We start from the raw sequence: 25,471 nt of genomic DNA, 5'->3' as shown, positions 1-25,471 counted from the left end.
AGGTCGCTCGGAGCGGGCAGTGCCGGCAGTGCAGACAGGACAGACAGACAGACAGACAGGTCGCACGGAGCGGGCAGTGCCGGCAGTGCAGACAGGACAGACAGACGGACAGGACAGACAGACAGGTCGCACGGAGCGGGCAGTGCCGGCAGTGCAGACAGGACAGACAGACAGACACAGACAGGACAGGACAGACAGACAGGTCGCACGGAGCGGGCAGTGCCAGCAGTGCAGACAGGACAGACAGACAGACACAGACAGGACAGGACAGACAGACAGGTCGCACGGAGCGGGCAGTGCCGGCAGTGCAGGGCGGTGCGGCAGGGCCGCCACCAGGGGGCAGCACGTGCGCGCAGCAGCGCCCAGGTGGGCGGAGCGCTGGGGAGTGGGCGTGGCCTCAACGCGGCGCAGCGGGGCCCCGCCCTCCCCTGGGCCCCGCCCCGTACCCTTGAGCCCGGCACAAGATGGCGGCCGCGACCCTCGCCCGCCGCATCGGCCGCTCAGGTGCGCCCGGACCCTGCCCCGACCGCTCCCTGCGCCGGGCTCGGCGTGTCCCCGCGCCCCGCTGCCTCTCTGTGCCCGTCCCTTACCGTCAGCGTGTTCCACGTGTCCCCCTGCCGCGGGTTGGGGTGTCCCTGTTTCCTCCCTGAGCGGGTCGGGGTGTCCCCGTGTCCCGCCGTGTCCGCGCAGAGCGGTTTTGGGGAGCGCACCCCACGCCTGTGGGGGCTGTGCTCTTCCCGTCCTCACCTGTCTGTGTCCCGCAGGTGTGCTGCCCCTGTGCTGCCGCCTCCCAGCGTGGGACAGGGCCCCCCGGCCGGCCCCCAGCCCCCCGCAGCCCCCAGGCCTCCCGCTGGCCCCGTGCCGTCCCTTCAGCAACAACAGGATCCAGGTGGAGCTGGACGAGAGCTCAGGTACGGCGGAAGCACCTCTGCGGTGTCACCCTCAACCCACGGGCACTGTGGGGCACAGGCAGGGTCCCCTCTGCCCCTGTCCCCTGTGGCTCTGGGCATGGAAAGTCACCAAAGCCCCAGGCGTTGGAGATGCAGCTCCTTTGGAGGCTCAGGGAGAAGTGTTTGGGCTTGGGAGTCTCACCAGTTGTGGGTACTGGTTGGTGCTACAGACACATCCTGGCTGTCATTGTCCCTGCCTGTGCATTGTCCCCTCTCTGGGGGTCCCTGGTTTGGGCACCTGGTAACGTGGCAGGGCTCCATCAGGGAAGAGCTGTTGGGAATTGCTGTGACCTGGCTACCAGGAATAGCTGTCACGTGCCCATGTCCCTGCACTGAACAAAGGCACCCAGGCCTCTTCCTGTGGCTTCCCAGGTCCTGCTTTCAGGTGCCTGGTGTGTCCTCGTGCTGTTCCCAGCTGGGCACGGCTGCAGCACCCAGGCTAAGCACTCGGGAGAGCCCTTTGGGAAGGGTAGTGCAGTGTGGGCAGGAACAAGGGCTCAGAGCCTTCCCGTGGTGCTGACAGGCTCACAGCAGGTGTGTGACCCCCTGCACACAGGCTGTTGCTGTGACAGAGGCTGCGGGCTCGACCTTCCCCACCGAGCCCAGAGAGAAGGGAACTGCTGGGCACTGTGACCCGGAAGGTGGCTGGGCTTTGGGACACGCGGGGTGCCACCACACAGGGCCTGGCCTGTGCTCCAGTCCACCACCTGCTGAGTGACCCTGGCTGTGGGTGGGTCTGGGCAAAGACAGGACCTTGCTCTTGTCTCTGCTGCTCTGGAAACTGTTAAACAGCCAGGAGTGCTCTTGAGTGGGAGTGGGAGGACACAGTTTGGTGAGGGAAGCAGGGCAGTGTGAACTGCTGTGGGGAGATGTCTGACGTTGCTGTGCTTACCCTGCACAGGTGTTGCCATGATGAAGTTCAAGAGTCCCCCAGTCAACAGCCTCAGCCTGGAGTTCCTCACAGAGTTTTCCATAGGCCTGGAGAAGCTGGAGAACAACCGGGCCTGCCGGGGTGTGATCATCACCTCTGTGAGGGTTTGCTCCTGTTTGGGTCACTGGCAAGGGAGGCTGGGAGGGCACTCTTGGAAGAGCCATGATCTTTCTTCTGTGCCCCTTTCTAGCAGAAGAATGACAACCAAGTGTTGTGCTTTGTCATGAAAATGAAATCTGCGTATCTGCCACCTGACACATCCTGTGACACCTCCTGGCTCACCCACAGGGAGCTGCTGGGAGTGTAGAGTGGGGACAAGGTGGTGCTGGCAATGGGACAGGACAGGTTTTGTGCTGTGTGGCTGATGTACTCACACAGGGACCCTGACCCCGTCCTGCTTGTGTTGCAAGAGAGGCCCAGCACTGCATGCCAGGGTAATGGGATAATCCAGGCAGTGGGAGCACTGGGGAGATATTTTCAGAACCCAAAAGACCCTGATTTATAGCACATATTCATCACTTTGCCTTCCTCCAACTGCCAGGCTGAGAGCTAAAGGATCCTTCCTTCCCTGGGACTCTCAGTGACCTCTGTCTTTTCCCAATTCCAGGCTGTTCCCAAAATATTCTCCTCTGGCCTGGACATCACGGAGATGTGTGGGAAGAGCACAGAGCACTACACCGAGTTCTGGAGAGCCGTGCAGGAGATGTGGCTCCGCCTCTACGGCTCCAACATGGTCACAGTGGCTGCAGTCAACGTATGTCCCTTGGGCCCTCCTCCTCAGGGTGCCACTGTCACCTGCTGTGGGCTGTGTGGGCAGGGACAACTGAAAAACCAGGCTGAAATTCATGCAGGGATGTGCCTGTTGGGGTGTTCAGGCAAAACTCGTGTCTGTCGGTTCTGTGGGAAGGCATGGGAGCGTGGGATGCTGCAGGCTCTGTGTAAGCTGCAGGCACTGCTGGGTTACACTTCAGCTTTTCCAGCAGGTTCTGCTCCTCCAGCTGGGGTTCTTGGCCAGCAGGGAAGTGCTGCTGGAGTCTCTGTGTCCATGGATGGGTGATTACATTTTTTGGTGTCTTGTTTTCATTTTCCAGGGCGGTGCTGCCCTGGCAGCTCACAGTGGTGTCTGTCCGCAGCCCCCCACTGAAGGCACTTGGGTTTTCTCTCAGGCATCCTGTGCAGGGCTGAGCAGCACTGAGCCATGGAAAAGATGGTCACAAATGGAAGGGAAATCTTCCTTATGAGGGGGGTGAGGCCCTAGAACATGTTGCCCAGAGAAGCTGTGGCTGCTCCATCCCTGGAAGTGTCCAAGGCCAGGCTGGATGGAGTTCTGAGCAACCTGATCTAGTGGAAAGTGTCCCTGCCTGTAGCAGGGGGCTGGGAATGAAATGGGCTTTAAGGTGCCTTCCAACCCAAACCCTCCTGTGGTTCTATAAAACCCTGATAAACATCACAAATCTTCTTTAGAACTGTTTGGAATCAGGTGGTCAGCAATTTGGGGGACATCTGCTCTGTATTCCTGGTGTCTTCTGTGCTCTGGAGTGATCAGCAAGGCTGGGGGGTGTTTGTAACCATGTCCTGGACTCACTCTGTCCTTCTCTCTGCCAGGGGTCCAGCCCGGCCGGGGGCTGCCTTATTGCCCTGTCGTGTGACTACAGGATCATGGCAGAGAACCCCAAATTCAGCATTGGCCTGAACGAAGCCCAGCTGGGCATTGTGGCTCCCTTCTGGTAGGCCAGTGCCTCCCAATTATAATATCATGTGTAGACCTCTAGAAAGAATTCATCTTCAAGGGGTTAATTAGTCAGTTCAGCTGGTCACAGCGGTGTGGTTTGTGTGTCAGGGGTCAGGTATTTGCAGCTGCAGGAGAGGACACCTCATTTCTGTCCTGTCCTGCAGGTATCTGGAAAGCTTTCAGGCTGCAGAATGTGCTCACATCCCGTACCAAGGACCTCAGTTCTGGCCCTGAAATTAATTCCAGAACTAGTGCTGGGAGATCTCATGGGACAGGCTCAGTCTGGAATAGGTTTTTCTCTGGGTACTCACAGTGTACCTGCAAAATCCCATTGTATGGAGATCTCTGAAAGCACAGGGACACTAAGATACTGACCCCCAGGCCCTTGTTTGCCCTAGGAATGAATAAATGTACTGTTGGGAAGGAGCTTTCAGTCACATCAAGTGGGTACCCATAGGCACTGAGAGTAAAAAGAGCAGCTTTTTTACAGAGGAAACAACTCAAGGGGTACTACCAAAAATGGCTCTTCTCACACCATTTTCACATCGTGACTGAGCCCACAGCTGCTGTTCCCTGAGCCTGAGGAGTGGGACCAGGATGCTGTCAGCTCTTGATGAGAGCAGCTGACAGCAGGGGTGAGCTGCCCCTGAGCATGGCTTTCCCTCCTGTCTCTTGCAGGTTTAAGGACACGTTTGTGAATGTTGTGGGACACCGAATTGCTGAGCGCTCCCTCCAGCTGGGCTCCCTCCACCCTGCACCTGAGGCCCACAAGCTGGGCCTCGTGGACGAGCTGGTGCCAGAGGAGAAGCTCCTGGAGAAGGCTGCAGCTGTCATGGCACAGTGGCTGGCCCTTCCTGGTAAACTTCTGGCAGAAGAGGAGGGGGCCTGGTCTGAGTGGGAGGTGCTGGTGACTGGAGCTGTGTGACAGTTTCCATTGAAAGGAGAGGTTTGGATGGCTGGGAGGTAGGAAAGCTCAGCCCAGCAGTCCCAGCAGCCTTGGGCTAAAGGAGAGTGACACTGTGCTAAGGTTCAGGGCATGTGGCTCCAGCTCAGCTCATCCTGTCAGCCCTGCTGAGTCAGTGTGGAGGTGTCTGAGCTCCACAGACAAACCGAATCTCTGTCTGTCAGTGGAGGTGTTAGCCCAGGAAAGCTGCCGTGGAGCTGAGTGAACAGGCTGGCTGAGAGCTCCTGGGTGGCTGCCAGGCTGCTTTCATGGTCTGAATCAACTCTTGGCACTCTGGATGGCAGTGATGGGGGTGTGGATGAGGACAGACAGCACAGGCACCGTGTGTTTGGGCTGCTCCGTGACTGCAGCACAAGGATCCTGGGCTGGGAGAGGGCTCTCCACAGATCTGCCCATGCCACCCCTCCTCCCTGCTGTCCTGGTGTTGGAGTGACACCTCACCCCCCAGACTGGGGAGCATATCTCAGCTGTGCCCTTTCCTGACTTCCAAGAGTCCCATGCAGATCCTTTTCCTAAATCAGAGCTGTGTCTGGGTGGAGGTGGCTTCAGCACCTGGGTGCTGGAGCAATCCAGGGTTCCCAGTGTGTGGATGGAAGGGGTCAGTCCTCATTTCATTGTCACAAAGTGTGTGAATAAAACATCTGTGCAGCAGATGTGCTGCCACATCACTGCACCTAGCTCTGTGAGGCTGTGAGCAGATATGTGCTCGAGGCCTCAGGCAGCTCCAGCAGCATCCCCTATTCATGTGGAATGGCACAGGCCCAGGGATGAGCTCGAGGGAAGTGTTGCTGGCTTTTGTACAGCATAGTTGGCAGGAGCAGACTGTCTTGCAGGGGTTGAAGGAATTGGTTCAGCTTAGAGCCACAGCAGTTTCAAATAAGGAATGTTGTTTGGTTGCTGGTATGTATTGGAGGTGGATATTGGGCTCTGGAGGGTACAGAAAGAATGAAGTACACAACTTTTTGTTGTCTTTGCCAGTAGATCAGTCATTTCCCCACTGAGCAGTACAACCATAATTTATTGTATGAGAATTTATCCAGTTCAGCTCCCAGCTGATGGGTTTTTCTTACCCCTTTCCCTGCTGCTTTCAAGAGCACTTTGCTGTGTGAACTATCCCATTAGACCTGCATTTGGTGGCATTGAGAGCTGGTCAGGGGTGAGAACAGGGCGTGTTCCTCATCCTTGCTGTCCTCTCTGCAGACCATGCCCGCCAGATCACCAAGACCATGATGAGGAAGGCGGTGTTGGACCGCCTGGTAGCTCACCGGGAGGAAGACATCAAGAACTTCGTCAGCTTCGTCTCAAAGGAGTCCATCCAGAAGTCCCTTCGCATGTACATGGAGATGCTGAAGAAGAGGAAGAGCTGAGGATCCAGCTGGTCCCTGGGAGGTCGAGTCACCCTCTGAAACGCTGCAGTAGCTGTTGGTCTCACAGCGAAGCCACCTGCAGTGCCAGCAGTTGGTGACGTGCCACCTGCTCCCACGGCCACCCAGCTGCCCCTTCCCTTTGTGCCCGTAGAGTGCCTGACACCACTGCTGCCTTCCCCAAGGGCAGGGAGAGCCCCCCAGCCCCCCGAGGAATGGACAGGGACAGGGTCTCAACACGCTGTGGTCTGAGCCTGATGGTCCTTGGATGTCCTCCCTCCTGTCCAACAGTTAATCGTGAAATGAGGTTTGTCAATAAATCTTCAATGAGGTAGGAGATGGATGCTTTGTTCCATGGCTTGTCTGTGGTCACAGTGTCCTGGCTGGTGGCCTGTCCCCAGGTTCTGGTTCATGGTGGGCTGGGGGTGTGGGCACAGCCAGCTGCCATCCTTCTCCAGACTGGGATCTGGGGCAGCCCAGGCACATGGCTTGTGGATGGGGCTGAGTGGAACACCTTCATGGGGATTGCTGGTGGGAGCTGGAGCTGGATCCTGGTCTGTGGCTGCAGGAGGAGCTCAGGCTGCCAGCTTCACCTCGACTGGGTAGTGGTCACTGACTGCCAGGGCCTGGAGGAAGGCAAGAGGTGGGAGATGTTCAGTGAGCCACTCACCCCTCGCTCTGCTGCTGGGGCTCACAGGGCAGTCCCTTGCCCTGCCAGAACCTTCTGCTTGCTGGAGGGGGCACACTGTCCCCAGCCCCAAGATACTTGACACACAAAGCTCTCATGGAAAGGTGCCCAGGTGTGGCTTGGGTGGGCACTGGCAGGGTGCCCCCTGCCCTCCAAGCCCCCATGTCTCATCTGGGGGCTCTGTGCCAGTGGTGGGTTGTTGAAGGTTGGCTTTGGCTTGAGTCCTGCCCACAGAAGACAATACAAAACTGCCCACCCTGTGCATCTCTTCTCTTCCCAATGGGGATAGGCAGTGACCTCAAATCCCATGTCCTCTTTCCACCTTTGGGTCCCTTGTCACCTTGAGCCCCTCAAAGAGACATGGACAGCTCTGCAGCCTGTGCCAGCTCAGCTTTGGTGCCTGCTAGAGCCCCAGATGTGTGATCCTGGCTCACCTCCTCCTGGTCCAGCTGGAAAGCACGCTGGAAATTGTAGATACCAGCTGAGTTGGACAGGATGCCTCTCTTCAGCTTGTTGCCACACACCACGATCCTGCAGGGGAGATGTGGGTGGGTGGTGGGTGCCACTCCTGCCCCTGCTGGCAGCGCAGGGCAGGCAGGGGGCCGCCGGGGTGCCAGGGAAGGGGGCAGTGGTGGCAGTGCTGACCTGTCATAGGCACAGTCTGACTTGCCCACGGTGGTGTCGGCGCTGTCGGGGATCAGCCACTTGAAGATGTCGCTGGAGCGCAGGCGGATGGACGGCCAGTCACTGGGCTGGACGTAGGAGCAGTCGGCATTGAAGTCTCCCAGGAACATCATGTTCTGCAGGGGAGATGGGAGATGTGGGTGGTGGGCTGCTCCTGCCACCAGCCCTCCCGTGGGGGTGGCAGGGACCACCCTGTCACAGGGCAGGAACAGGGTTCTCACCCCACTGCTCCTGCACCAGCTGTGCTCGCCTCGAAGCCCCTGTGGTGTCAAACAGACCCTGGGGCTCAGTGCCCAACCTCTGTGTCCCCCCCAGTGCTGGTGACACTCACATCAGTCCCCCACTTGTCAATGATGGCCAGGTAGACGTCATAGAGCGCATCAATCTCAGCGACAGCATCATGTGGGGCCGAGTGCAGGGGCACCAGCACAAACTCCTTCACTTCTGCCAGGGGAGAGGGATGTCAGCCCCACGGCCACCCCATGCCACAACCCACGGCCACTTGTTCCCCCACTTACTGGTGCTGGGTGCTGAGACCCTCAGGATGAATGGCTCCCGGCTGAAGACATCCTGGGGGTCCTCATATTGGTAGGTGTCCACCACAGACACAACGTCTGTCCTGTGGCAACAAAAGGATGGTGAGCCTGGGACTTGGCACAGCCCCTTTGTCTCCTCCATGGTGCTGGTGGCCCTGCAGTGCCATGGCACAGGCAGCAGCACTGCCACCCCATTACCTGTAGATAAACAGGTACATCTCCTTGTAGTTCTCCCGTCCCAGGGGGCCGCTGATCTCGTAGTCATATTGGGATGTGGATGCACTGCAGAGACACAAAGGCAGGACAGTGACGTGGCTGGGACCATCCTGGATTGGCTTTGGCATGTCCAGGAGCTGGGTGGCCCCAGGGTTTGCACCAGTGGTCCTGTTCTAGAGGCCCCATGGTTCACTGTGCCCTGGTTGTGGGGTGACATGAGGTATAGCAGCTCTGAAGCCCCAGTGCCTCTCCCCCACGTGGCTCCTTGGGCACAGCATGACGTGGGGCAGCTCCTGCCACCCTTTCTCTGCAGGGACATTCCTCACCTTCATTTGCAGCAGAGCTAAATTAGGTCAGCGAGCAGCCTGGGGCTCTGCAGCACCCAGCGTCACCCTCCCTGCCCTGGCTGCTTTGTGGCCATGCTGGAGGGGACACGGAAGGGGTGAGGACATGGGCTGGGCACACCTGCTCAGGAGCACGAGCTGCCTTTAGACACGGCAGCAGCAGCTTCCGCATGGTCCCGAGCCGTGCCCTCTCCCAAAACTGGGTCAGCACCCAGGGCTGCCACCCTGCTGTGGCCAGTTTTAGCCCACCTCAGCAGCCCCTCTTCCTCATAAGGTGCCAGAACCACCCCCCTCAAAGCATCATCCGCTGCTGTGCCCATCCTGGGGTCCTCTGGCCACTCACAGAGTCTTGGGGTGCAAGGTCTGCCTGTCCCTTCTTCCCCCTCTCTTCCTTCTGCCCTGTCCTGTGGAATTTTGGAGACAGAGCTTGCCAGAGCTGTAGTTCCTTTCCATCCAGCATGCTCTGGTGAGCTTACAGCTTTCAGAAGGGGTTTGTATCACTTGTATCCTCATTCCCTTCACTGGGTTATTCCCAGTGTTGTTTTCAGTGCCTCCTCCTTGCCCCAGCACGTTTCTCCTAACGTCCTTTTTTTTTTTTTTTTTTCCTGAAAATAAACTCTGTGTTGATGGATAACTCATTTTTGCCTCTTATTGCTCAGGCGGCCTGGCTTTCCCTGCTGGTGCTGCCATCCCAGTCCCAGCCCCTCCTGTACCTGTTGAGCTGCTCCATGAGCTCGGTGACGGCGCTGAGGTCGGAGTCGCGCACCTCCTGCACCAGCACCACGTCGTAGCGGCGCAGGACCTGCCAGGCCGAGGGGACAGCTCAGGGTGAGTCTCCCCCCATCCCCAGCCAGGGACATGGCTCCAGCTTCAGCACCATGGGGCTTGCATGTCCCTTGGGGCCAGGGCAGTGTCCCCAGGGAGGCTCAGAGGGGCTCAGGTTGTGCCTGACACCCCGCAAGCCTTCATCCACCCAGGCCATCCCCAGCACTGCGATGCCATCCCATCCTCAGCCACATCCCCGTGTCTCTGACACAGGAGCCTTGCCGGGGCCTGTCCCAGCACACAGCCCACCCCCACGGTGCACTGGCTGTACTCACGTTGGTGATGATCTCTGCCACTTCCTTGTTGGACATCTTGGTGTCACCAAAGGCCTGGATGTTGAAGGCACCGATGCGCAGCATGGCACTGGCTGGGCACAGGAGAGCCACAGCCAGCAGGGACAATTCCAGTGTCACAGTCCCCATTCTTCCACGATTGATGCTGGGGCACAGGGTTGCAGAGATGGGAGATGAACTCAGAACACTATTTTGAGTTTGGAGTAGAGTTAAAAAACATGTAGATCCTTCCAAAGTCCTGGTGTGTGACAGTGTGTCATGGTGGGCATTGCCCAGAGCAGGCTGCAGAGCTGGTGTGGGCAGTCTGCCAGCTCACCACTCCCAGAAGAAGATAAATCCTGTCTCACTGCTGTGAGTCTGCCTTTTCCAGCTCCAGGGATCACCCAGCTCCACTCCCCCACCAGGATGTCTTCACTGCCACCAGCCCCATCCACCACCGCCAGCATTCCAGGCACCCCAGGCTGTTCCACATCCTTAAACTTCACCACAGCCCCCACTGCTGGGGTAAGGAGCGACTCCTCATCCCAACTTCTCCCAGATCATCCCAGTCCCACCTGTTTCAGCTGAAGGCACCAAGCCTGGACCCGTCCTTACCTCGCTGAAGGCACAGCACCTCTGCCCTGCCAGCAGCAGGACGGGCGGCTTTATTCCCAGCCCAGGTGCCGGCAGAGCAGGATGAGTCGGACACCCCCTGGAGGTTTTGACATAACTTTGAGCTCCTTCCCACATTGGGAAACCAAAAATCCCACAGGGCGACAGGGTGGGGCAAGCCCAGCCATCCCTGTGCTGACACAGCAAAGGACAAACAGGGAGACTTGGGAATGCTGGGGCATCCCTGTGGGACTGGATGGGTATGTGGGGCTTGGGGGGCTGCCATCTGGGGTGGCTGATAGACCACAGGGTGGGCACGGTGGCCAGGCAGGGGGTGAAGGGCACTGGCCTTAATTGGGTGATTCAGACAGTGTAATTAGAGGGAAGAGAAGGAAATGGCCAGTGTGTGGGTCAGGCAGGTGAGCACCACCAGCCACGGCAAGAGGGGATGGCTGCGAACCCCTGCAGCAGCCCCAGTGTCACCCAGAACAGCCCCACTGGTGACCCAGGAAGGCTGGCATTCCCCACACCAGTCCATGGCATCACCATGGCCCATGGCATCACCCCAGGATGACAACGGAGCTGGCTCTGGCAGCTGCTCTTGCCAGGACTTGCCAGGCTCTCGTGCACCTCCAGGTTTTGTACCCTCACACCCAGTCTCGGGATGAGTCCCGTGTTCCTCGGTGCTGTGTCGGCACCAAAACCCCCCGGGAAACACCGAGCCCCCTGGGAGCTGAGTCACGTCCTCCCTGACCCTGTCAGCACCCTGTCAGTGTGTGTGTGAGGGAGAGCCCCGCTGCCAGGCAGGCTCTGTCAGGACCTGGCCCTGTGAGCTGGCGGAAGAACATCCTGCACCCTGGAAAGGCTGGAGGCCCCAGCCCCTTGCCAGAGTCCTGGCTTTTGCCATCATCAGCTGAGAGGGGAGCAGTGCTCACCACCCCGTGGGTGCAGGTGTCTTGATGGCAGGAGCCCTGGGGACCTCCCTGTCTCTCTGGCAGGGGGCTGAGGGGCAGGGGCACCAGGGGCTGCTGGGGATACTGAAGGGACCTCCCTTCCAGAGCTGCAGGGGCAGGAAAGGCTCATTTTTAATGGAAGCAGAAAGCAAAACACTTCCACAAGGGCTCAAGGACTCCTTGCAGAGATAGTGGGCAGCTTGGCTGGCACCAGTGGCGCGTGGGCTCCCACGAGGGATGCAGGTGTGTGCTGGGGTGTCCTGGCAGCCACTGGTGTGGGGACAGGATCAGCGGGCTTTCAGGGTCACCTCCACTGGGAAATGGTCGCTGACAGCCAAAGCCTGCGTGTGAGGAAGAGCAGAGTCACCCTGACCACAGTCAGCTCATAAACCCTGAGCTCATCTGGACCCACTGCCACTTTCATGGCTGGCTAGGACCCCAACGCTCCACTCCAACCCCCAAAATTTAGACCATACCCCAAAATGCTCAATCTGGAGGGTTGATTCAGTACAACAGCTGGGGTCAGGCCACCCTTAGGTGCATCCTTGGGAACAGGGAGCCCTCCCACGCTCCCAGGAGCTATGGTGGAGCAGACCCCAATGCTGGTTGGCTCATGCCCCACCCGCCCCTCACTCACATCCTTCATCTGGAGGTGGAATTTCTTCTGGAAGTCGTTGATGGTGGCAGAGCCAGGTTCAACGTCTTGGCGCAGGGCGGTGCCACAAGCGATGATGCTGCCGAGGCGTCACAGGGGCGTTAGTGCCCACCAGTTCCCCCCATGCCAGCCCCCGTGGCACCCTGGCCAGGGCACCCACCGGTCGTAGGCGCAGTCGGTGTCGGCCACGGTGGTGTCGGCGCTGTCGGGGATGAGCCACTCGCAGGCGCGGAGCGAGCGCAGGCGGATGGACGGCCACTGGGAGCTGGGCACGTAGGAGCAGTCAGCGTTGAAATCACCCAGGAAGATCATGTCCTGCAGGGCACAGCACTGAGTCCCTGTCCCTTTAGGGAGCAAGGGCTCCCTAAAATCTTAAGGGCTACAACCCCCCTGAGGTGACCCAGTGTGCAGGGAGAAGCCCCCAGTAATGGCAGGAGGGCCATCCAGCAGCTCCTGCCTGAAAACTGCTGGGGTGGCACCCGCTCTGATGGGTACAAGAGGCCTCCTGTGGGACATGCCAAGCTCCCCAACGCTGCTTACGTTGGTCCCCCACTTGTTGATGACGTCGGAGTAGACATCGTAGAGCGCATCGATCTCCTGTGCTGCGTGGCTGGGCTCCGAATGCAGAGGCACCAACACGAACTCCTGCACCTCTGCAGGACAGCTGACCATCAGCCCCTGAGCAGGGAACAGGAGCCCCAGGAAACCACCCCAGGCCAGGCCCCAGCTACTGGCCAGGAAAAGCAGTTGAAGGGAAAGGGTGTGTTGAGTTTGGTGCTCTGCCTGTCCCTCAGACTGGAAATTCCAGTGGGGAGCTGCATGCCTTTGTGCATTGTTTGGGGTTTGCTGCTTGTTTCCCATTAGCATTTGCAAGCCAGTATGGTTTTGGGCAGGAGATGGGATAGTGTGTGTGCCCTGAGGAGGTTCTCAGGAGGTGCAGGTGGTGGCAGGGGGTAGGCAGTGGAACAAACTGGGAAATGGGACATGATGGGAGATATAAGGGATGGGGGATGACAGGTGATAGGAGATGGTACATGATGGGAGATGGCACCCAGCCAGAGGAAGCAGAGAGTGGTATATGGCACAAGATGGGACATAGCACGTAATGGGATGTAGGACACAATGGGAAGCAGCTGGAGAGGTGAGATGGCACACAACTGGAGAGAACTCATGGTGGGAGATAACAGATGATGGGAGGTGATTGGTAAGAGATGGCACATGGTGGGAAACAACAGGGGTTGGGCAGGGACATAGGACCCCTGGGCACCCACGGGTGGGACCCTGGTGGCGGCTTGCAACCTCCCCATGCTTGGTAGGCACAGCTCTGGGCTCAGCCCTGCGTGGAGGGGACCCTGTGCCAGGTCTGGGCATCCCCCAAGGTCAGCTCTGCTCACGTGTGGTGGGTGAGGAGAACTTCACAATGAAGGGCTCCCTGCTGAAGGTGTCGTTCCCACAGGGTTCGCAGCCATCATCGTAGTAGTAGCTTCCCAGCACGGAGACCATGTCTGCCCTGAGGGAGGAGAGCAGGGCAGCCTCCAGCACTGCTCCTGCCACAGCCAGGGCCCCCAAGGGTACCCATCCCCTTTGGGGGATGCTGGGGAGGGCAGCAGGTGACAGCTGGCAGCATCCCTTACCTGTAGATGAAGAGGTACTGCTCCTTGTAGGTGCCCCGACCCAGGGGGACGCTGACCAAAAAGTCATACGGGTGCTCCCCAGCACTGGGAACAAGTTGTGGAGAGGGTGAGAGGAGGCTCCTGGTGCTTCCCAGCATCCACCAGGCTCTCTCCAGCTGAGCCAGAGGTGCCCTGGTGCGGCTGGAATCCCCCCAGAATCCCCTTAGCAGTCACTCCCACAGCAAGCCCTTGGGGTCACCTGTTGAGCTGGTCCATGAGGTCATTCACGGCACTCAGGTCGGCATCCCGCACCTCCTGCACCACAACGATGTCGTACTCTGACAGGATCTGCAGGGACAAGCTCAGAGCTGCTCTCCCCTGGCCAGGAGCCGCTCTGGGGGCTCCTGTGGTTGCCTGTTCTGGGCTGCAAAGGCTCCCAGGCTGGCAGTGGAAGCGCAGCAGGGACCTCAGGGCCAGGGAGGTGCCCTGTGTTGGTGTGCTCTGCCTTGGAAGGGCCTGTCTGTCCACCAGCCCCTGTCCAGCAGCTGCTCCAAGGGAGGAACCTGGGCAGCCTCAAATCCACCCACCTTGACTGGGGACCAGCGAGGGTGGAGATGGCCTGAGGTGGGAGATGGTGATGGGGGAAGAGCAGGTGAAGGTAGGTGAAAGGATGGAGGGATGGATGGATGGATGGATGGATGGATGGATGGATGGATGGATGGATGGATGGATGGATGGATGGATGGATGAAGCAGGTGTCCCACTGCCCAAGCTGGCTGCATCCCCAAGAGCAGAGCGGGTCCAGGCCTGCTCCTCCCCTCTACTCACAGAGACGATGATATTTGCGATGGTCTGGTTGGACATCTTGGCGTCCCCAAACGCTTTGATGTTGAAGGCACCAATCTTCAGCGTGGTGGCCACGTGCAGCAGGAGAGCTGCGACCAGCAGCGACAGCGCCAGCCTCGAGGATGCCATCCTGTGCAGAGGTGCAGGAGGGGCTCAGCCCTCCTGGCTGGGAGAGGCATTTGGGGCACACAACGGGGATGACCAGGGTATTCCCACTGGCTGTACTGGTTTCACTGGGAGGCATCTGTTTTCTAAAGGGACCACCAGGATGCAGGGATTGCACACCTCTGTTGCATGGGGCCTTGTCCTACCTGTCCCTCCTGGAAGCAGGCAAGGTCACTCACAAGGCTGGAGTGGAAAATTCCCTGGCCAGCAAGTAAATGCCTTTTCATGGTGACACAGAGCAGTCACTTCCTCATTCTCCATGAGGAACAGCTCAGCCTGGACACCTCTTGTGGCCTGGGATTGGTAGCAGTGGCCAGGAACCCCAAAATCCCTTGGCTTGTGCCTCTCCCACCTTTCTCTGGATCAGTGCCAGAGGCCCCAAAGACCAAAGACAGCAGCTGTGCTGGGATAAAGCACGGGATAGATCCTCCCTGACACCGCTCCCCGCCTTCCTCACTGCCTGCAGCATCCTCACCTGGGGTAACCTGCCCCTCCCCTGCCCCCATCCCCCAGCAGAGCCCCTGCCCCATCCTCACCCCGCTGGCTCCCTCAGGACCCTCTGCAAAGGCAGTGCTGCAGCTCCCACCCACGGGGAAGGCGTTTGGGAAGTGTTTCCCATGGCACTTGACTGCCTTGGGGTAATGTTTCACCAGCGTGTGGGATCTGAGCCCTGAGCCCTGCCCAAGCCTGGGCTCCTGAGCACCTGAACTCACCCAGAGCCTGATAAACGGCCTGAGAGGACGGCAAGTGCTCCAGCTTTTGGCACACCAGATCTGAGCCTGAGAAAGGATTTTCCTTCTGGGGCAGCTGCTCTAGTTAAATTCTCACTTTTCCCATTCGCACTCCCTCTCCAAACTCTTCCCTCTAACACCAGAATCCCCTCTGTTGATAACGCAGCCATTTGGCAATGCCATGATTTGGACATGCCAAAAATTGCCCAAAGCCTCATAAAACCTCTCCACTCCTCTGAACCTCCCAGGCAGAGGCACCTACAAGGAGCATATTCACCCCCGAGCTGCACCCGGGTTTGGCCCAGCAGAGCACTGAGGTAGAACTGAGCTGGAGGAGGCGACACTGTCCAGGGAAGCTCCTGGGGGTGCAGGAAGAGAGGAGAGAGCAGGACCTACCTTTGGTGTCGTCCAAGGACTCTGGAAGGGGAAGGATCTGCACCTGCATTTATGGAGAGGGACACTCTCTCCTTGCCAGGTGGTTGCCCAGCCAAGGATCACGTGAGGCCGCAGGATCCATATGGCATTTTTCACGGAAGCAAAGGTCTGCTCAGTGAAAAAAGAACTCTTTCAACCTCTGCCAATGCCTCCCACCACAGGTAAGGCCGAGAAGGGATTAAAATGCCAACAAGAGCTCTGCAAGGTGGAATGAATGTCAGACATCTCTTGTGGGGATCAACAGCTTCCCAATACATGGCATGGGCAACTCTCACTCATCACCAGACACAAATTTTCTTTAAAAGTGTTTATTTCACCAACACGAATCATTCCCATCCAGCACCCCACATTTCCAACAAGCTGTGAGTGTTCTGGGGCCATCAGGACCCATCCCAGTGCGGTCTTTGGGTGTGAAGCCAAAAGTCCCAAAAGAACGACAAATCCCTGCCGTGGTGCCCATGCCCAGACCCTCCCCAGGCTGTCACCTGCCTCAGCTCCTGTCCTGGGAGGGCCATGCAGTGCCGGGGGGTGGCAGCCCTCCACCCCAGCCACTCCCCCAGCTCACACAGCGCTGTCCAGCGGCCTTGCTGATGTCCCTGCCTCCAGAGGCAGCTGCCGTGTTTCCCAGGAGAGCCCCTGCAGCGATCCTGAGGGCTGGGGGCCCTGCCAGCCTCTCCCCTGGAGCCAGGCACCCTCCAGGGCAGGGGTGCTGCCCACAGCGGCATCAGGGCTGGACCTAGGTACCCCCACCAGGCTGCCCAGGCTGGACACAGCGCCAGGTTTCCCCAGCCAAACCCTCCAGGTCAATCCCGCTTCAGGCCAGGAACCCCCCAGGGGACCCAGGACCAAAACCCCCCTGAGCCAAGGTCCCCCAGACCTCACCCAGGCTAAGGCCCGCTCTAAGCAGAGTGCCAGGGCTTAACACCACTTCTGGGCCAAGACCCCACAAAGGTCAGACCCCTTTCATGCAGACACCCCAGGGCTGGACCACCCTCAGGACCTAAGCCCCAGCGCCAAGCCCTGCCCAGGGCCGGTTCTCTCCCAGGCCAAGAGCCCCTGAGTAGCCCAAGGAGCAGCCCAGGGTCGGTATCCCCTCACGCCCAGAGCCCTCCATGCTGAGACCCTTGACTCAACCCCAGCACCAGCACCCGGGGCCAACACCCCTCCGGGGCCAAGACGCCTCAGGGCCAGGCTCCTCCCAGGGTTGGGACCGCCTGTCCGAGCTCCCCGTGTCCGAGTGCCCCGTGTCCGGGTGCCCCGTGTCCGGCTGTCCCCGTGTCCGGCTGTCCCCCGCCCATCCCCGGGCCCGGTCCCCTCACGGCCGAGCCCCCGTTACCCCCGCCAGGGGGCGCTGCGGGCGGCGGCGGCGCGTGACCGTTTTTGTCCTGGCCGGGCCGCCGTAGCGGCCGCCCGTCCGCGCCGCCGAGGGGAGGCCGCGCCGAGCGGGGCCGGAGCGGAGCGGGGCCATGAGCGACATCCGGCACTCGCTGCTGCGGCGCGACGCGCTGAGCGCCGCCAAGGAGGTGCTCTACCACCTGGACATCTACTTCAGCAGCCAGCTGCAGAACTCGCCGCTGCCGCTCGTGGACAAGGGCCCCACGGAGCTGCTGGAGGAGTTCCTCTTCCAGGTCCCCAAGGAGCGCGGAGCGCCGCCCAAGGTGCGGCTCGGACACGCGGGACGGGCCCGGGCCGCGCGGGGGACGCGGCCCCGGCGGTGCCGGTGGACGGCAGGCCCGGGAGCTCAGCACGGGATCCCTGCTGCAGCCCGAGGCCTCGGAACCGGACAGGCCCCTGCGGAGCGGGCCGGGGGCTCGGATGGGCAGGGCTGGGTCCCCGGGGCTCTGCTGCTGAGGGCTCAGAGGGGCAGGGCTGGGTCCCCGGGGCTCTGCTGCTGGGGCTGAGCCCCCAGGATGACAGCACGGGGTCCCTGGGGTGCTGGTGACTGAGGGTTTTTGGCAGGGACAGGGCTGCTGGCCAGTCCCTGCTGGGTTGCCCAGGACTCCGGGGCCCTGGGACTGCCCGCAGCCCCTGAGTGCTGCAGCTGGGCCCTGCCAGGGTTTTTGGGTGGTTTGGGGTGCAGCTGGGGCTCAGAGATGAGCAGTGAGGAGCCACAGGTGCTGGTGGGTGCTGGGGTACGTGGCCCTGCAGCCCTCAGTGCTGCCAGCTCTGCCCCAGCTGCCCTGCAGTGTCCTCAGTGCTGGTATTTGCAGAGAGAGGAAATATTCTCCCCCCAGCAATGTAATCTCTTCTCTCACTTGGTGGGCAGCACTTGCAGGTGCAGCAAGCACCAGCTTTGGGTATCCAGGTGTGCAGATAAACCTGGAGCTTTCAGTGTCACCACAGAAATGCCCTGGTGCTTCAGGAAGCTTGAATGTTTGCTGTGCATAAAGATCGAGTCCCTCAGCCCAAACGGGAGCTCTCAGCCTTTACTGTTCCTGTCTTTTCACTTGGTTCATGGTCCTGCAAGAGGCTCAGTGTATTTTACAGCTTGGCTTTTGTTTTCTTTCAGAGACTGACCCCACTCCAGGAACTTCAGCTCCTTGAGATCATGTGCAATTATTTCCAAGAGCAGACCAAGGATTCAGTCCGGCAGGTCATCTTTTCATCTCTCTTCAGCCCCCAGGGGAACAAAGCAGATGACAGCAGGATGGCTCTGCTGGGGAAGCTGGTCTCCATGGCAGTGGCTGTCTGCAGGGTTCCTGTGCTGGACTGTGCTGCCTTCTGGCTGCAGGTACAGCTCCTGTGCAGGCAGGGTGCCTGGGGGAAGGGTCAGGGCGAGCTCCAGGGTGGCACAGTGAGCTGGGCACAGTCAGCTGCTCCTCCCTGGCAGTTTCAGCTGCCCCCATGTCTGTGCTCGTGCCCATTCCTGTGCTCTGGCATCAGGGAGAGCTTTGCCAATCCATTCATGTGCTGCAATGGAAGAAAAAAAATATTTGGGTGGTTTGTTTTTACTGTCAGTGAAAGTTTTAATAATCCCAGCCCCAAACCCTGCATATTGAAAGGGCTCAGTGGAGGGTTTGACCAAAGCAGGGTGCAAACCTTGGTCACATTGCCTGAAGAAGCTGACTCTGGAGTTTGGGAAATAAACCCTTCCTGATGTGCAGGTTTGGGTGTGGAAGAGGCACAAGATACCTGTGTCTGTCTTCTGTGGATGCAGGAGGTTGGAGATCTCCTCTGTCTTCTCCTTTCCCGCTGAGATTCCCCACTGTGGGCTTTGGGATGTGCACCTTTGTTCCTGCTGCCCTTGTGGGGTGTGCAGGAGTCACAGCTGATTCAGGGGCAAGGTGTATTTTTATTTCAGATGGCAGCTTTTAAGTGATGTGAGGATTCCACAGAATATTTTCCACATCAAAAATATCAGGCATGGCAGCTGAACCAGTTGCTCTGGGACTGGAGCAGCTGAACTACAGAATAGTTTGTGATGATAGGGCCCTTAAAACTCATCCCATTCCACCCCCTGAGGGACACCTTCCACTGTCCCAGGCTGCTGCAAGCCCTGTCCAGTGTGGCCTTGAACACTTCCAGATCAGGCTGGAGAGGCCACAGCTTCTCTGGGCAGCTTGTGCCAGGGTCTCACTGCCCTCACAGGGAAGGAGGGTTGCAGAAGTAGTAAAACAATAAAATCTCTAAAGGTTTCAGTTTTAAGCCCCAGATACCATAAACTCGAGATGTCCCATCTATTTTGGTACTGCAATACAATGGTTTGTTTCTGTGAGAGTGGTGTTTGATGTGCTGAGGGAGAGCAGCCACAGCAGCGCAGTGCCAGTGGGGCAGGAGGGGACCCAGCCCGTGGGGCAGGCTGTGGCAGGTGTGACCTGGTGTCCCCTGTGCTGTCCCTGCAGAGGACCCCAGCTGTGTTCTGTGTGAGGCTGGCCCGAGCCCTGGTGGATGACTACTGCAACCTGGTGCCAGGCTCCATCCAGACCCTGAAGCAGATCTTCACTGCCAGCCCTCGCTTCTGCTGCCAGTTCATCACTTCAGTCACAGCTCTCTACGACCTCTCCTCAGGTAAAAGTGCATCTTTTCCAGGGAGAGTGCAGTGAAATGCACCAGGAATTAACTGTTGCAAGAGATGTAACTGCTCGAATCCTAAAGAGGTGTTACCATGTAATTATTGCCAGGGGAAGCTCAGCGGTGTGGCTGTTGCCTCATCTGGCATTGGGGTGAGAATAAAAATAACCACTCTGTGGCTGACTTGGTTTGGGTTGGAATGGACCTTAAAGCTCAGCTTATTCCACCCCCTGCCATGGGCAGGGACACCTTCCACTAGACCAGGTTGCTCAGAACTCCATCCAGCCTAGCCTTGGACACTTCCAGGGATTTGGAGCCCACAGCCTCTCTGGGAAACAAGGGAGAGTCTTTGCTGGAGAAGCAGCCAGGAACATCTGACACAAAGGGTGTTGTCCCCCACAGAGGGCAAAGGACATGGGACCTTGTTGACTGAGCAGCTCTGGGAGTGAAAGTTGATCTGTCTGGGCTCAGTCAGCCCTGAGAGAGACTCAGGGCTGCCTGTCAGTCTGATCCCTTCCAAAAAGGGGAGAAACAAGTTCTGAATGTTGGCAGGCTGGAGCAGGATTTCTGTGGAGCAGTGGTGAGAAACACAATCATAACTCCAGTGCACTCTTTAACTGTGTGTGTGACCTGCCAGGGGTACAGCCTGCCTCAGCTTGTTGCTCAGACACTTGTAGGTGTCTAAAATAAGATTGATTTAGCTCTACACAGCCACAGAAAGCTCATGGCAGACCAGAGAACAGCCATACACTAAGTACCAACACCAGCTATAATCCAGAAAAGCAAATGCTGTTATTGATAAAGGAAATGCTTTGCACACTCTTCTCCAGATAAATAGCTTGGCATTACTGAGAGTACAAGAGAGGTTCAGGCTTAGTCTTTATGTTGTTTTTATAAAGTATTTGGTAGAGCTCAGAGCATATTTTATATCCCATCATCATTGCAGAAAGACATGTCAGAAAGGAAATAACTTGAGTCATAGGAAGTAATTTTTTAATTCCTTAGTTTATTTGAGATGTTTTTGGTGACACAAGGAAAAAGGAGCTTGCTCTTCCAATCCAACATCCCCCTGTGACAGGATGATGTGTCAGGGTTTTTCTTGTCTGCAGTCAAGTTCATGACCATCTTTCACTTCTCACCTGAAGCTTTACATAATCTTATAATCCTTTATATGTCATGTAATTGTGTTGTTGCATTGTGTTTTTCCACAAGACATGGTTGTTTAGGTAAGTAAGTATTAAAAGAAATGAGTTAAGTTATTGGCACTTCCTTCTCTTCAGCCAACAAGCTTTTCCTATTTCCCGTGCCCATTGTATTTCCTGTGGGATAAAGGAGACTTAAATTAGGGAAAAAATGAGCAGATGATGTGTGGCAGAGAAGAAAATGACAATAAAATCTTTGCTGGGGAAGGGGATAACTATCAGTGTTTGGTGGTGTCTTTGGAATAGGTGGGGAAGGTGACAGGAACATGGCTGTGTCTTCCCTGGAACAAATTACCTTTGGTGTCTTGGGAAAAACAGCAGAACTAGGGAGGTCCAGAGATTGTAATTGGGACAGTGTAGGATGGGTGTGTGTGAGAGACTAATTAGAACCTGAACTAAAGTAACAAATAAAGTAATAAAGTCTCAGCTTACCCAGCATTAACTCTCCTGTCTCCAGATGACCTGATCCCTCCCTCGGACCTGCTGGAGCTGATTGTCTCGTGGATCTTTGAGGACCCTCGCCTGATCCTCATCACCTTCCTGAACACCCCCATTGCAGCCAGCCTGCCCATGGGCTTCCTGGAGCTCACCCCGCTCACCGGCCTCATCCGCTGGTGCGTCAAGGCTCCCCTGGCCTACAAGAGGAAGAAGAAGGCCTCTCTCTCCAATGGACACGCTCCCAACAAAATTGCCAAGGACTCGCCTTCAGGAGAAGACAGGGATTGCCACCAGCTGTATTCCAAGCTGCATCTGAGTGTCCTGCAGGTTCTAATGATGCTCCAGGGGCATTTGACAGAGAAAAACCTTTATGGGCGCCTGGGGCTGGTGCCCTTTGACCACGTGGTTCCCCTGGTGGAGGACATTAACAGACTGTCTGATGAACTCAATCCTCTCAATGCATCCAAAGAGATTGAACTTGCTCTGGACAGGCTGGCTCAGGCTTTGCAAGTGGCCATGGCATCAGGAGCTCTCCTGTGCACCAGAGGTGAGTTGTCTGTGGGGCTGGTGGAGACCTGGCAGGGGATTCTTCTTCCTCCAGAAGTTGTAAGAGGCAGTTTTGGGGTGAGGGAAGTAAAGATCAGGGTGTTCACAGCATATAAAGTAGGTTTTTCCCCTGTTAGAAAGTGACAGTGCACAAAATAGTTCAGGAAAAATAGCTGGATGGAGAGTAAGAAAGGAGAGATCACTGCTGTGGGTGGGTGAGGCATTGCTTTGCAGAGTGGGGACTGATCCACAGCCCTGCTCTGTACCAGGGGGTTGTATCTGGGTGTCTGGCATGGGGACACTTTGTTCCCCTCAGAATTGCCTGTAGCTATTTTAAAAGCACTGTTTGATTTTCTTCAGTTTAATTCTCTCAGTTTGCCTGCTGAGGAGAGGCCATGAAGCACATAAACCCCTGGGTGGGTGTGCTAGACAAAGAATTTGAAAAGCAAATAATACCTCTTCAACTGAAACTTCTGGGAGTTCAGCTCACCTCTAATGAGACCCCATTACAGGGTGTCCAAGTTCAGCTAAACTCAGTAAAAAAAGGCTGCTAACGTGGCTTTTGTCTGGCTTTCCTGTCTCCAAAGCCACTTCTTCCCAAAAGACATGCAGAGAGATAAAAGGGAAGTGGCCCAACACAGGGCAGGGTCAGCCACACACTCTTTTCCTGTGATATTCTCTTAAAACCAGACAATTTTAGGTTATACCAGAGGGCTTGAAGCTCTCCAACAGCTGGGGCATTAAGTGCAGACCACAACTGTCTCTGCCTGAGCAGGGATCTGATGCTTTTGTCCTGGCTGAACCAGTGCTGCTGGTCAATTTTCAATGTTCTTCTTCCTCATCTTTGTATAAAGTAACTCTGAGTGTTATAAGCACAAAGAGAAATCAGAGGTTTTTGATCTGAGGGCTGATTTCTGCTGTGTTTGTTCTTGGCTGGAACATTCTGAGCACTTGCTCTTTCTGTGGAAGGTAATTCAGTGTAATTTCAGGATATTTCAGTGGGGTTGTGTGTGTCTGCAAAGGCAGGAGCTTGTTCTTAAGCTGTTCCCAAAAACACTTTATCAAGGGGATATTTGTTAGATTCCTTGGTTCTGCTTTAGCAGAAGTTTGGAGATGGTAAAAAACATGCAATTTCTTGATAGATTCCAGCAAGAAAACCCAACCCATACTTTACAGCAGCAGTGGTTAAAAAACCCAAAACCAACACAAACCAGGTACTGGGCAGGGTCACACCTTGTGCTTCCTATGTCTCAGTTCCTTCTTGTTGATGTGTTGGTGTTGCAAAACCCATCCTAAGGCTTCTCTGTCTTATTGTCAAACATCAATAACAATAAAGGGGCTGGTGGGGAGAGCTGCTGAAATGGAGAAACATTTTCTCTCCTATGAAGTTTTTGGGCCTGAGAGAGGGATTCTGGATTTCCTATTGACTCATGATGATGACAGGTTACTGACAGATTCAGTAATCAGTAATTAATCAGTAAAATTAATTATTATTCAATAATCTGACCTTCCTAGAAAGGACAGCAGAGAGAAAACTACTGTTTTATTCTGTTTTATTCTGTTTTTTTTTTCTATTTCTGTTTTATTCTTATTTTTAATGTTGTATCTTCTTTCAGATGACTTGAGGACTGTGTGCTCCAGGCTACCACATAACAAGTAAGAGACTTTTTGCAGCTATGTTGGCTTTGATGCATGTTCCAAAACACTCGAGGGCTGCTGAGACAAAATTTCCCCTAAAAATTTGTCCTTGTGGCATTTGGCCTTTGTTCATGTGCACTTTAGCATGAGGATGGGGGTGAGGCAGTGCTGGCTGGTTCTTCCCTGGATTCCTGCCAGAAAGGAGCTTCAGTGCTCCCACCTGTGGGTGTTAGAACAAAACCACAGGACAGTGAAGTCCCAGCAAGGAACCTGCCCTTAAATTGTCCCATCTCTAATTCCCCACTGGTTTTACCTCACTCTAAGCTCTTGCCTTGGCAATTGCTTTTTGCAAAAAGAGCAGGGCTTTAAAAAAAAATGGGGGGAAGGGAGGAAAAAATTCTCCTGAAGCTGTAGAGAACTGTGTCACTCAGTGCTCTCCTGGCTCTCAGCAGCGCTGCGAGCTGGATGTGACTCGTCCCTGGAGCCAGGACAGGCAGCTCTAACACGTCCGTGCTGTGTTCCTCCCGCAGCCTGCTGCAGCTGGTGATGTCGGGCCCGGTGCAGCAGCCGGCGCACGGGGCGCTGCCGCCGGGCTTCTACCCGCACATCCACACGCCGCCGCTGGGCTACCCCGCGCTGCCCGCGCACCCCGTGCAGACCTTCCTGCCGGCCGTGCCCTTCCCCTACCGGCCCATCCGCTAGCCCAGCCCCGCCGACAGAGCCCAAACACAGCCGGGAGTCGCCTTTTCCTGCTCGGAGCAGAGCCGGCTCCGCCCGGCGGGATGCAGCTCCCGGGCAAAACCGGGGAGACATCAGCTCCAGACTCCGCAGTGTCTTTGCTGCTGCTCCCTGGTGTCTTTGCAGCAGGGTGAGCCCGGCTGATCCTCCTGAGGGAGGGCCACAAGGGAAGGCCTTGTGTGATTTGTTTTTTTTTTTTTTTCCCGAGCTATTCCACTCCAGGCTGCTTGTTTCTTTGTAAATGTTTGTATCTATAGCTACAGAGTATGTGTACACTGTATATTTTTGGAAAGGCAAACGTTTGTTTCTGAAGCACAAGGTAGAGTAAAGCAGCACTTCCTATTAAAGGAAACCATTTAAGAAGCATAAAAGAAGTCTGCTGCTTTCTTTTGTGAACAATTTCAAGCAGTTGGATTTTTCTCTTTCCAGTGATTAGAAGGTCCAATTTGTCAGGCCTGTGCTGGGCTGGGGACAAAACCCACCTGGGGCTGCAGCGACCCATCGACCTCCCTGCTGGGGAATGCCCTGTGCACACCTCACCCGGTGCCTCTTGAGGATTTGGGGTGAGATTTGGGGTGTTTTGTTAATGCTGGCTGGAAAACTGGCCACAGGCTGGCAGTGCTGTGCTGGCCAGCTCCGAGTGCAGCACGGAGTGCATGGAATCACCCTGGGGAGGTGCCAGAGGTGGTGTCAGCCCCTCTGCTGTCCTGCTGTGCTTCTCTGGGGGCTGCAGGATGAAAAAGCAGGGAAAAAGGGGCTCTTCCTACACTTCAGAGAGGTGACAATGACCTCTGCTGCTGTCCTGTGAGGAGATGTGGCACCTGTGGTTCCAAATGGCTGCAACAAAAAGGACAAATGAAGGTGGGAAAATCTGATGTAAATGGAACAGCTGGCAAGGAGACTGTGGAAGGGGAAGGTTAATAATAATCACGGAGCAGTTAGGGTTGGAAGGGACCTCTGGAGCTCCCCCAGTCCAGCCTCCAGTTCAGCTGAAGCCACAATAAAAATAGACCTTTAACTTTTGGTCAGGCTGTTGGACTGGGCAATCCTTGTAGGTGCTTTCCGACTGAAATATCCTGCCTCACCTCGCCTTTTAGCGCCTCAACAACAAGGAAAAACCCTTAAGAACTCCTGACTTGGGGATTAGAGTCGTGAATGGCATCAAGCACTTGCACTGTGACAGTTCTGCCTCCTGTCCCTGCAGGGCTGAGGGAGGCTTCCGGCCGGCTGACCAGCCCCACCTCCTGTTCCCCAAGCGCCTGCGCTCAAGGACGCTCCATTAATTGCCCTCCCCTAATTACCTCCCCTAATTACGGCCGCCCTCCCCGCGCGGCGCCGCCCACATGGCCTCAAGGGACCGCCGCGCCTCTGCGCGCATGCGC

The 25,471-nt window shown here is 56.7% G+C and overlaps 4 protein-coding genes and 1 long non-coding RNA gene across 6 annotated transcripts; 2 read left to right on the top strand and 3 right to left on the bottom strand.

Moving 5' to 3' along the window:
- Window positions 1–417: 417 nt before the first annotated feature.
- ECI1 (enoyl-CoA delta isomerase 1) lies at window positions 418–6,278 on the top strand. The gene is made up of 7 exons (XM_064389988.1): window positions 418–504; window positions 765–911; window positions 1,852–1,979; window positions 2,489–2,635; window positions 3,487–3,608; window positions 4,292–4,470; window positions 5,778–6,278. Exons 1-7 carry the CDS (start codon window positions 465–467, stop codon window positions 5,942–5,944), a joined length of 930 nt encoding a protein of 309 aa, XP_064246058.1. The 5' UTR covers window positions 418–464; the 3' UTR covers window positions 5,945–6,278.
- A 238-nt stretch (window positions 6,279–6,516) lies between these two features.
- On the bottom strand, window positions 6,517–9,656 carry LOC135281658 (deoxyribonuclease-1-like 2). Its single transcript, XM_064390706.1, has 7 exons — window positions 9,510–9,656; window positions 9,123–9,211; window positions 8,048–8,131; window positions 7,832–7,932; window positions 7,645–7,757; window positions 7,064–7,429; window positions 6,517–6,567 (listed from the first exon to the last, which is right to left on the bottom strand). Exons 1-7 carry the CDS (start codon window positions 9,654–9,656, stop codon window positions 6,517–6,519), a joined length of 951 nt encoding a protein of 316 aa, XP_064246776.1.
- Window positions 9,657–11,196: 1,540 nt separating this feature from the next.
- On the bottom strand, window positions 11,197–15,642 carry LOC135281261 (deoxyribonuclease-1-like). Its single transcript, XM_064389989.1, has 9 exons — window positions 15,478–15,642; window positions 14,168–14,315; window positions 13,599–13,687; window positions 13,361–13,444; window positions 13,121–13,236; window positions 12,267–12,379; window positions 11,887–12,041; window positions 11,709–11,805; window positions 11,197–11,412 (listed from the first exon to the last, which is right to left on the bottom strand). Exons 2-9 carry the CDS (start codon window positions 14,312–14,314, stop codon window positions 11,359–11,361), a joined length of 855 nt encoding a protein of 284 aa, XP_064246059.1. The 5' UTR covers window position 14,315; window positions 15,478–15,642; the 3' UTR covers window positions 11,197–11,358.
- A 1,258-nt stretch (window positions 15,643–16,900) lies between these two features.
- INTS15 (integrator complex subunit 15) lies at window positions 16,901–24,566 on the top strand. Of its 2 annotated transcripts, none has more exons than XM_064390964.1 (6): window positions 16,901–17,174; window positions 18,026–18,247; window positions 19,359–19,524; window positions 21,187–21,714; window positions 23,330–23,369; window positions 23,882–24,566. In XM_064390964.1, exons 1-6 carry the CDS (start codon window positions 16,983–16,985, stop codon window positions 24,051–24,053), a joined length of 1,320 nt encoding a protein of 439 aa, XP_064247034.1. In that variant the 5' UTR covers window positions 16,901–16,982; the 3' UTR covers window positions 24,054–24,566. The 2 variants fall into 2 exon arrangements, with proteins under 2 accessions (XP_064247034.1, XP_064247035.1); XM_064390965.1 differs by lacking the exon at window positions 16,901–17,174 and adding an exon at window positions 17,308–17,821.
- Window positions 23,252–25,447, bottom strand: LOC135281783 (uncharacterized). The gene is made up of 2 exons (XR_010348287.1): window positions 25,391–25,447; window positions 23,252–23,571 (listed from the first exon to the last, which is right to left on the bottom strand). It is a non-coding gene; the product is annotated as an uncharacterized LOC135281783 (long non-coding RNA).
- Between the last annotated feature and the right edge of the window lie 24 nt (window positions 25,448–25,471).

This window comes from Passer domesticus, chromosome 15 (genome assembly GCF_036417665.1).
Source record: "Passer domesticus isolate bPasDom1 chromosome 15, bPasDom1.hap1, whole genome shotgun sequence".
Classification (NCBI taxonomy): domain Eukaryota; kingdom Metazoa; phylum Chordata; class Aves; order Passeriformes; family Passeridae; genus Passer; species Passer domesticus.
This window is presented reverse-complemented; position numbering and strand designations above follow the sequence as displayed.